The sequence below is a fragment of the Gossypium hirsutum genome, chromosome D06, assembly GCF_007990345.1.
Source record: "Gossypium hirsutum isolate 1008001.06 chromosome D06, Gossypium_hirsutum_v2.1, whole genome shotgun sequence".
Classification (NCBI taxonomy): Eukaryota; Viridiplantae; Streptophyta; class Magnoliopsida; order Malvales; family Malvaceae; genus Gossypium; species Gossypium hirsutum.
Window position 1 is genome coordinate 16380915 of NC_053442.1, and position 11647 is coordinate 16392561.

Genomic DNA, 11647 nt, shown 5'->3' on the forward strand with positions numbered 1-11647 from the left:
GGCAGGACACGTGTACATCGAAAAAATTAGGGATGCCATGAAAGACAATGCTCAAAGGGCCAGGTCAATGAATACAAAACTATATTCCCAAAATTTGGAAACTTTTTGAGTGACAGAGTATATCGGTCGCCGGTCGGGGATCCCACCACGGTCCTACGGAGTTGATCTCTGAAACAGGCGATGTGAGTGCGGGATGTTCCAAACACTACGTTATCCGTGTGCACATGTGGTTGCAGCGTGTGCTACCTACAGTTTGAATACCGAACAATATATCAATGATGTGTGCACATTTGAACGTACGTTACGTATTTGGCGTAACGAGTTCCTCGTATTAAGGGATGTATCAACATGGAAAGTGTAACTACCTGTGTTCGAGATGTTGCCAGATCGGTCACTACGTAGGAGAATCAAAGGTAGACCGACAACAATGAGGATTCAGAACGACATGGATATAAGAGAACAAGTCGATCCAAAATGTTGCATCATATGTAGAACAGTTAGATACAATCGGAGCAAATGTCCCCATGGAAACGTCTACACTGGTCAATCTTCACGGTCTGAAAGAAATTAAATGTTGTACCTAATGTTTGCATTTTATGATCTCTTAGAAATAAAGTTTGTATTATTTAGTGTTAAGTTTTTACCTAAAATTAACAGTTGCAACTTTAAAAACTTTAAAACATATTATAAATTATATAAAAAAGACTAATATATAAGTTGTGGAACCCTAAACTAATACAAGAAATATTACATAACACTTGAAATTTACATAACTTAAAATTGGAAAGAATCGGGAGTGGTATCGTCGTTCGGGGTATAACGATTCACGAGCCTTCGTTGATGGGGTGGACGTTGGGGTGTACTGTACACATCAGGAAGATCGACAGTTGGATCGAATGTGGCCTGAGGCGGGGTGGAGTACATGTTATTACCAAACATATTAAATGATATCGGTGGTTGCTCTGGGTGAAATGAACTCAAACTGCCTATGTTTGGGTGATATGAACTTGAACCGCTTATGTCTGGGTGATATGAACTTGAACTGGCAATGTCCGAGTGATATGAACTACTCTGCGACTCATCACAAAAAGCATCAACCCATTGGTCCGATGTGTTCAAAGGTTGGTCCTTCGAGTTAGGCTCCACCATATGTTGATCCTCTAGCTCCCCCATAGGTTGATTTCCACGTTTGGAGCCGTGACCCGATACTATCATAAGTTGTCCACCATATAAATAAACACGTTATCGAGTCATGTACCACTGCATATATTCAGTCGAGGAACTAAAGTCAAACATGCACGAGTCCATCTCAGGCCGTCTGTCGTACCGGGCATTCCATAGTGCTACAAAAGATTGATGTTCTACGCTCCAATCTGTTGTATGTTTCCCCCTCATGGTCTTACCGTGGACTTCATCAAATTGTTCTCGCTCGACTAGCACAAATTGTCTACACCCAAATTGTCACATAACTCAATCATCGTTGTACCTCTCAATAGTTGAAAAGTTGAGCACCGGCATGTTAATGCACCACATATGGGCTTCAGCGTGAACTCATTGAGGAATAATGGTTGCAATGTTCATTGCAGAATACGACATCAAGAACTACACAATATAACATAATGAGTTAAGTCACATCACATACTGCAAGTGGATAAGTTAAATCAACGTTACTTAAACCATATAAATATATATCACTTTCTCTCTGGCATATGCCTCTATCATTTGGCGGTAAATGATTAATGTTTGGCTCGCACCAATTCCCGGAGACGTGGCCCATCTGAAACCGAAACAAACACGTTAGCAGTTAAACTTTGGAAAATATTATCCACATTTATGAGTTGTTAAATGTTAAGTATAATCTTGTTTTTACCTATTTATAAGTGGCCACTAATATGGTTGGTGCCTAATAGCTGCTAGAAACGACATCCTGTATAAAGCCCAAGACTGTAGCAGAACCAGACAACCAGCTATGTTACTAACCCCATGTTTTGTTGCTCGGCAAAGCTTATAGTACAATGTGACCAACACTGTCGATCCCTAACTGTAACTACCAGCATGAGAAAAATCCTCCAATAGAGGCAAGTACTTTAAGTGGACCCTATTAGATGTGTTGTTTGACATAAGTACCCCCCGATCAACTACATAATATAGGCTCGCGCAGCACACATCACCTCGTACTCAGTGGCAATGCTCGATATCTCCTTAAAATTTGCTCTCAACCATTTTAATGTCAAGCATGTGAAATTCCGTTCCCCATCATTAGGGGACCATCCAAGCAATCTGTGGCATAGTACTGAAGGTTCCAACACATTGCTTCGACTCGTGACCACAACACCGTCCACTCGTAACCCAAGTTGCATAGCGACGTCTTCCAATGTGATAGTGCACTCCCCACACGGCATAATGAAAGTGTGGGTCTCCGTACACCATCGCTTAACCAAGGCGGATATTAAGTCCGCCCTCAGGTCAAACCTTTGGATCAATACGACGTCCCCAAATCCCGCCATCTGTAAGTATTGCATGACCCACTCGTCCGGATCGTACTTGGGAAAATGAAATCGCGACCTCAAAACCCGATAATCGTCCTGTATGGTAATTTTTTTATAAAAATATGATAAATCAATTATCTATATAATTTAAACATAAAATTATATATTGAAGACTAAAATTGAAAGGTTGAGAAAACAAAAACATCACACTTATACTATACCAACGTAGCCATTCTAAGTATTTTTTTATTTAAGTTAAATTAAATAAGTAATAATATATTAATAATAGAATGAAGATTTGTCATAAAATATTAATCATAGTTAAGCATTAAAACTAAAGGCAACTATATAACAACAAAAAAGTACATAATAATAATATCCTAAAAAACTATAGGTTGTATGGGTAAATATAAAAATAAAAAAAAACTTATTTTTATTGAATTGATATCTATAGTAATATATAGAGTTTTACATATAATATAAACTAGGCATATTCAAACTTAAAAATTTATCTTACATACGTGAACTTTTATCTTACATATAATATATAGACTTAATTTTTTAATATGTTCAAAATTTTAATATATTTAAATATATTCAGTTATTAAAAATTTAAAATTGGTTATACTCAACATTTTCTTTTAACATATTTAAAAATTTAATATATTTACATTTTTTACGTTTTTTAAAATTTTAAATATATTAAAAAATCATTTTCCTCGTTTCCTATTAAAAAATATATTAAATATATTAACATTTTAAAATATATTTTTAAAAATATATTGAATATATTATAATTTTAATATTGGTTATACTTAACATTTTTTAATATATTTAATTTTTTAAAAATATATTAAATATATTAAAATTTTAAAATTGGCTATACATAACATGTTTTTAATATATTTAATTTCTTTAAGTTTTTAAACATTTTAAATCTATTAAGAAAATCTTTTTTGTCTTTATCTATTAAAAATATATATTAAGTACATAAATTTATGAATGTGTACTAAAATTAAAAAATTAATATATAAATTTATAAATATGTATTAAAATTAAAAAATTATAACCAACACATACAGATTAATTTCATGCAAGAAAATAGTTAAAAAGGAATAATAATAACTAAATAGAGATCACATTCATGAATAAAAATATGTTGAGCAAAGTAGTGCTTAGCAAGAAAAAAAAGAGAAACTAAAACGATTTTTTTTATTTAATTCATAATTAATTTTACTGTTTCGTTGAACCTCGATGAAGTGTGATCTGTATCTCCAGAAGACATTTTGATATCTGCATAATATAAAAAAAACACATAAATACAATATAAATAATTATTATATTACAATAACTATAAAATTTAAAAAAATTTTAACTAACTTAACTTTTTTTTTCTCTCTTTTCTTTCTTCTAAGGGGGGACCAAACCCCCCTCATAGAATATTGGTTTTTTTATTTAATATTTAATCTAATGTCTAGTCACATTACTATCATGATGTGATCTTATAATATATATTTTTAACTTTTAATTTTAATTTTTACTTTTTAATATATATATTTTTAAATAAATTTATTTTTTAACAAATAAATCTTTTTTTAACAAATATTTTTTATTTTTTAATTAATTCAAATTTCACTTTTTAAAATAAAATATTATTTTTTAACTTTTAAATAAAATTTAAAAAATGGTTTGAATATCTTGGCTTTTTTTTATAAAAATAACATAAAAAATTTAATTCATTATCAAAATAACTCATTTTTTAATTAAATACGAAAGTGACATGAAATCTACAGTAAAAGTTGGTGGAGCCAAATTGATTTTAAATGTCAACTTAGATGTCCTACGTAATCGTCCAAATTAAATTTATTTAATTAAAAACTTATTTTTACCCTAACAATTGGATATCCAAGTCATTTAAAATTCATTTGAACTGTCATGTAAGACTGTCGTTAGGGAGGTAACAGAGTTTAACTGTAGAGTGACAACTTCGTAATAAAATAATAACGCAAGTGATTAAAACATAACATTTCAAACATAAGTGACTAAAATGTAATCTGGGATAAATAAAAGTAACTATTTTTGTAGTTTATCCTTTTAAAAATTTAGATTAGGTAGTTCAATAAGTGCTTGACATGTGTATATTTTATTTTTAATATATTTATTTTTTATTTCCATTTTGCCACGTCAGATTTTTAGACCAAAAGTGTTAATACTATTTATTATTGTCTTTTACTTGATTTGCTTATTTCGAAATTGAGAGGGATTGAAAAGGTTTTTTTACCTAAAATATTTCACAAAATATTTCACGCCTTCTAAATGGACGATTAATGACAAGTGCTCTGCCTCCGCAAGGTTTTGATTGCCGTTATCGCCGCCGTCTATTAGTCTTCATCCTCTCCACTTTCCTTGCCTTCACTGTTCTCGCTCAATCCCTCAAGCTCCACACTTTGGTACTTTCCCTTTTTCTTTTTCTATTTATTGGCTTAGGCATGCGGTGAAAGAGAAAACCCCCCACCAAATTCCCCTACTGACATTTTTTCAGAAACTTCTGATAGTCTATCCATACTTCCAGGAAGTTTGAAAAAGCAATAAAGCTTAAGCAATGGCCATTCCGTTTATTATAAACAAAGTTTTGTTGAATAAATCCGTCCATATCCAGCGACTACTTTCAAACCACCACCAAATGCTTGATCTTTTGTCAATGAGAAGGATGTGGTACCAACAAACCATGTTTGGGTGGTTTCAAATCAAACCAATGACTTCCAGTAGACGAGTCCAAGACCGTAGCAAGAACAAAAGAATTCACTATCTCGAAATTGTAAAAGAGAAATGGAAAATATTATCAAAAGTACTGTTTTTGATGGAACTTTTAAAGAAAGAAAAAGAGATGGTTATCCCCTTAAGGTCATTGGACAGATACAGGAAGCAACTTAATTTGCCAAAACCCCATAAAATAACTGATTTTATTAGGAAATGTCCCAATTTGTTTGAATTATACAAGGATCAAAGGGGAACCTTATGGTGTGGAATGACTAAAGGAGCTGAGGATTTGTTGGAAGAAGAGGAAAGGTTGATTGAGGAACAATCAACCAAAGCTGTTGAGTATGTTACTAGGATTTTAATGATGTCAGTTGATAAAAGGATTCAGTTAGATAAGATTGCTCATTTTAGGAGAGATTTTGGTTTGCCAATTGAGTTTAGGACCAAGTGGGTGAATCAGTATCCCCAACATTTTAGGGTGGAAAAATCTAAAGATGGGGTTGAGTTTTTGGAGCTTGTAAATTGGGATCCTGCTTGGGCTATTACAGAGTTGGAGAAAAGAACATTGGGTTTGAATGATGGTATTGGACGTGAACCGGGTATACTTTCTTTGCCGTTTCCTTTGAAGTTCCCTCCTAACTACAAAAAGGTGTATAGACATGGAGGGAAGATTGAGCATTTTCAGAAAAGGTCTTATTTGTCTCCCTATGCAGATGCTAGGGAGCTGAAAGCGGGGTCATTGGAATTTGATAAGAGGGCGGTTGCAGTTATGCACGAGTTACTTAGCTTTACCATTGAGAAGAGATTGGTGACTGACCATCTCACTCATTTTCGACGGGAACTTGTGATGCCACAGAAGTTGATGAGGCTTCTTTTGAAGCATTTTGGCATCTTTTATGTTTCTGAAAGGGGGAAGAGGTTTAGTGTCTTCTTGACTGAAGCTTATGAAGGTTCTGAGCTGATTGAGAAATGCCCATTGGTGCTTTGGAAGGAAAAGGTCCTGAGCCTTATTGGTTATAGAGGAAAGAAGAAAGAGGTTCCTACTTTCAGTGACCTGTCAGACATGGAGGAAAGGGATATAATTGAGGAAAAGGATATTATCGAGGGTGATACTGAGATGGAAGACACATGTGCAGATTTTGAGGAAGAGGAAATCATGGGTGGTTTAGATGCTGTTTCACCTACTAATGATGATGAGTTGGAGATTTCTCATTTTTGCAATTCATACAAAGGCACTAGTCAAACTTGAGGTTATTTTCTTTTGGACGTTTAGTTTTTGTGTCACTTCAGTCAAGTTTGAAAGTTCAAAGATGTCATTACTTTTAAATGAAAAAATTTAAGCAAAGCTTATTGCCTCCTTGATAACTGTTTGTAAGTGTTTTACTGTCTTTTTCTAGCTGTCATCTTCCCTGTGTATAGAAGTTGTGTTGAAAATGAACTAAAAGCTTAATATGCATTTGAAGTAATAAATGTTAAGATATTCACAGCTCAAGTTGTCCCTTTAAGCAGTCCTCTGAGCTCATGACTTGTAGCTTCCTGTATCTGAAACTGATTGGTGGTTCTTGATAAGAATTCGCCATTTGTTTCCCAAAAAGTTTTGACTGCTTTTCACATTGAGGTATATGGATTTCCGCCGGGATTTCAGTTATATATGCATAGATTCCTACGTAATTTTTACCCAACATGGATGGATAGCAATTAATATCACATCCCATGCTTGCTTCTGATATTTTGATATTCAGATTCTGTTTGTTGATTCTGAAATTTGGAAAATAGTCTCTCCATTATTTTGGGATTTAATTGTAGCCATTTGAAACTTCTAACCAATGTTTAGTATGATGCGTTACTTATTATTGGCAATGTTGCAATGACTTACATTTTCAATTGTGACCTTTTCTCTTCGCGCATGAAGATATGTTATCTGATTGAAGCTCACTTTATATGAATAGAGCTTCTTCACTGTACTTCTATTAATTGGTCTTATCAGATACAAGCTTTTCTTTTAGAGTGAACACTATAAAGTCTATAATAGTAAAACCTTTATGAATGGATTGTCTATTCTCGAAGAACGCTGATTGGAACATAGGCCTATCATTATTTGTTCAACTATATTTTTCCAAATTATTTCTTGTCTTTCTTTTGTTTAAACAATTCATTGTTTCAGATATTCCCCTCTATTCAGATTGCATGTTCAGCTAGCAGACAGGTTTATATATACGGGTGCTTTTATCTTGGATGTTAGCAATTCTAATTTGCAAGATTGCATAATAGCATGAGTTCTTAGTACGAAATCTTTCCTTCAACTTGGGATTTTGTCTGGGTTTTACAGTGAGCAATTTACTTTTCTTTCACTTTATGTGTTCACATGAAGTTTAAATATCTGTTAGAAGTCAATCTTATTATTACCTTATGGCAAGCACTCATGATTGTGACTAAACCCTTACGTAAACTGTGACCCAATTTTCCTTTTCTCAGATTGAAAAAGAGAAGTCCTTCAACAGTGGAAATATTTAAAGTGAAAGGACAGCAGAAAAGTTCTGAGACATGAAGGTCATGGCACAGCAGCAAGAAATTCGGCCAATGACTGGACCATGTTCCATTTTCATACTGGTAACTCACATACAATTCCTTTGGCCAAACTAGAATATTTTGTAGTCTCTATAGATGCCTAAAGCAAATCATGTTATTTTAGATTTTAATGAATGTTTCTGTTGTGATGAATTAACCCTATCCAGCATAGAATCAAATTTGAAAGCTACTGTCATCTAATTGCCGCCTTTTACCAAATGACATCCTATCATATCCTTTCAACCGGGAAAGAAACTGATACGTGGTAGTACTTTTATGATTGTGACATTTGAGATCTTGGACAAGATATATTTATATTATTCAGTCTAACCTAGCTAAGTTGAGTTGAGTAAAGCTTCCATGGTCTCATTCTCAACCAACTTGTTTAAATGAACATGGAATTCGTAACTACACATTTAGTGGTTTCACATGGTCAAACTGGCAGGGCAGAAAGTGAGAGACTTTATCATCTCAATTAAGTTTAGTTATAATTATTAATACAATATAAGTAGGTTATCTCTCAAGTTATTCGTATGTATGCAAAATGCGTGGAAGAAGATTAATGATAATTAGTTATAGAAGAGGAGCATTGAGCAAGCTCTATGTGTAGTGGTACAATTTCAAATCCCTTGTTATATGTTTTCGCTAGACTTTGCTGTTTTTTATGTTGAAATGGTTTTTGTCATGGGTTTTGATGTATTTTTCATATTTTTATACTTTTGCTTAATTTATCTATTAATTGAAATGTACTGAATATTTATCTAGTAAATAAAAGTGGAGAAACTTTTGAATCCATAAAATTACCCATTATATTATTAATTAATATGTTACTAAAAACATGAGTTTGGAAAATATTATTGTGCTATTATTAAATTTTAATTATTAGAAAATATGTTACTTTTCTTGATGTGGAGTTACTTTCAATAATATACCAATAAAATTAAAAACTTATAATTATAAAACAACATCGTATTTTAATTAGAGTACTAGCTAATTATCACAAAAAAAGAAATTGAAAATTATACTTTAATTATGGTTTGAAATCTTTTTATTATAATATTATTTTACATGAATTATATGAAGTAAAATAATTATTTAATGAATTAATAAATACATGCTTATGTAACAATATGAACTAGTTCCAAAGTCAAGATGGTGGTTGTTAAACAATAAGTATAAACATCTCAGCTGGTAGCTTCAACAGAATCAACTAGTCATTTAGGCCTCAATTTATTAAGTAATATTAAAAAAAATATTTGTAATCACTGAATTGTTTTAATGTCAGTAAAATAATATATTGAATACAATTTATTTGAAAATTAAATAAATTTTGCGAAAAATATTTAGAAAAGTTAAATTTTTTAGTGTTTAGATGAATTTATGTAAAATATTTGTTTTGTTTGCCAGATTTTCTGAAAATATTTTATAGAAGCTGCTTTCAATGAAACTAACATATATTTGAGATTTTTTTATATTTTCATTGTTTAATTGAGTTTGTTTTATATCTATAAATTTATATTTTACATTTTTCTTTGTAAAACAAACACGATATAAACTTAATAATAAATAATGCTTAATTAAAACTTAACTTATATTACATATATTACATATATGAGAGTACATATTGACACATTAGAGTTGTAATGGATAAATGAAGCTAAACATGATTAAACAACTACGCATATTTATATAATTAAACTAAGTTAAAATATGTCATAAGTCTTTGTACTCTTCTTAAATTTGAAATTTAGTGCATGTACTTTTATTTTTGAGTTAGTCCTACTTTTTAGATATCAAAATTCAGATTCAGTTGTTAGCATTATTAAAAATATTTTGTTAAACTCATGCTCATTATAACATCATTTTTTAGTTACATGAATACCGAGTATTTTTTATTAAAAAATGTGACATCAACAAAATTGAAAAAAGTAACAATATTAACAATTGGACTTGATTTTTAAATCTAAAAAGTAGAGGGACTAAATTCTTGAAAATAAAAATACAAAATTAAATTCCAAATTTGTGAAGAGTACATATTTTAACCTTTATACTACAAAATATATATATATATATATATATTTATAATTATTACAACACCCCAATCTCGAAGGTCGGCCGAAGTGATGCACAAATAGAAAACATATACATACTTGATTCAAAGTTGGATGATTAAAAGACGCATTTAGTTTGAGAAAGTTTCAAGAACATATTGTTGAATATTGGCAATATCCCACATTAGGAAAAGATAGAAATGGAGGGGGTTTGGTTTGTTATATATAGAACCCTTCCCCCTTTGGTTGTATCATCCCAAAATCTTCTCCTTTGTAATATTTCTAGAGGAAATATTAATTTGGTAGTGTCCGAGGACGTAAGCTAAATTGGCCGAACCTCGTTAAAACTCTGGTATTTTATTTCTTATTTGTTTGCTTTTATTTAATAGCTTTATGTTGGTTATATTTATTTAGTTATTATTGCTATAAATATCTAAGTGAGTTCTGTCTAGTTGTTGGGTTTTAAGCGGGACCATTGTGACCCCTCCAATTTAACTGGAAATTTTCTTAGTATAATTGTTGGCATAATAATTATCTAAATATTTCTGATAATATTGTTATTAATATTATCGTCGCTTCCGCAACAATTGGTATCCGAGCCAAGGTTTTGTAGTATGCTCTGTGTTTGCAGCTTAGTCTGATCTTACACATCAGAAACATTTCCTAAAGCTTGTGGGTATTCTGCATTTGGTGGCTATTAAGTAGAAGCTATGGCAAAAATGACAGAAGAAAAACCATCCATATCAACAACTTCCACTTCGTACATTTTGCCGAGGATTGGAACTGCAAATACGAGATTTGTAGTGGAAATTTTTGATGGAACAGGTCATTTCGGCATGTGGCAAAGTGAGCTTCTAGATGCCCTCTTTCAACAGGGTCTAGATATTGCCATTGAGGAAGAAAAACCAGAAGGGGTTGATGATAAAGAATGGAAGACCATCAACCGATTGGCATGTGGTACAATTCGATCATGTCTTTCCAGAGAGCAAAAGTATACATTCAGCAAAGAGACTTCTGCAAGTAAATTGTGGAAAGCATTGGAGGAGAAATTCTTGAAGAAGAACAGTCAAAATAAGTTGCATATGAAGAAAAGACTGTTTCGTTTCAATTATGTTCCTGGTACCACGATGAACGAGCACATTACCAATTTTAATCAGCTGGTGGCTGATTTGTTGAATTTGGATGTGACTTTTGAAGACGAAGACTTGGCGTTAATGTTGTTGGGATCGCTTCCTGAGGAGTTTGAGTACCTTGAAACTACTCTACTTCATGGAAAATCGGAAGTAACTTTCAATGAAGTAACTGCTGCATTGTATAGCTATGAACTACGCCGAAAGGATAAGTTGAAAGGTTCAGGTGAAGCAGCAGTGGAAGCATTGGTAACAAGAGGTCGTCAACAAAGTCAGTCTAAGGGGAAGAGAAGAAAGTCCAAAGGTCGAGCTGTTGCCAAAGATGAATGTTCTTTTTGCAAAGAAAAAGGACATTGGAAGAAAGATTGTCCAAAATTGAAGAAAAAAGGGAAGACTCCGCAAGATGCAAATGTTGCAGAATGCAATAGTGAAGTAGAGTCAGACTTTTCTCTTAGTATGACATCTTCAACATTATATGCAGATGAGTGGATCATGGATTCTGGTTGTTCCTATCATATGTGTCCCATTCGGGAATGGTTCTTTGAATTTCAAAAACTAGATGAAGGGGTTGTTTACATGGGTAATGATAACACATGTAAAATAGCCGGGATAGGTTCAATTAAACTGAGGAGTCATGATGGATCTACTA

General features: G+C 32.2%; 1 protein-coding gene across 2 annotated transcripts; it reads left to right on the forward strand.

The window, feature by feature from the left end:
• Positions 1-4748: 4748 nt before the first annotated feature.
• Positions 4749-8600, forward strand: LOC107901014 (protein WHAT'S THIS FACTOR 1 homolog, chloroplastic). 2 transcript variants are annotated; one of them, XR_001685090.2, is made up of 3 exons: positions 4749-6499; positions 7725-7859; positions 7985-8600. XR_001685090.2 is itself a non-coding variant. In XM_016826831.2 (2 exons), exon 1 carries the CDS (start codon positions 5092-5094, stop codon positions 6496-6498), a length of 1407 nt encoding a protein of 468 aa, XP_016682320.1. In that variant the 5' UTR covers positions 4749-5091; the 3' UTR covers position 6499; positions 7725-8600. The 2 variants fall into 2 exon arrangements, 1 of the variants encoding a protein (XP_016682320.1); XM_016826831.2 differs by having other exon boundaries at positions 7725-8600.
• Positions 8601-11647: the final 3047 nt, after the last annotated feature.

What these genes read in the sequence shown, in the direction of transcription:
- LOC107901014 (XM_016826831.2), top strand. Translation starts at nt 5,092, where the DNA reads ATGGCCATTCCGTTTATTATAAACAAAGTTTTGTTGAATAAATCCGTC.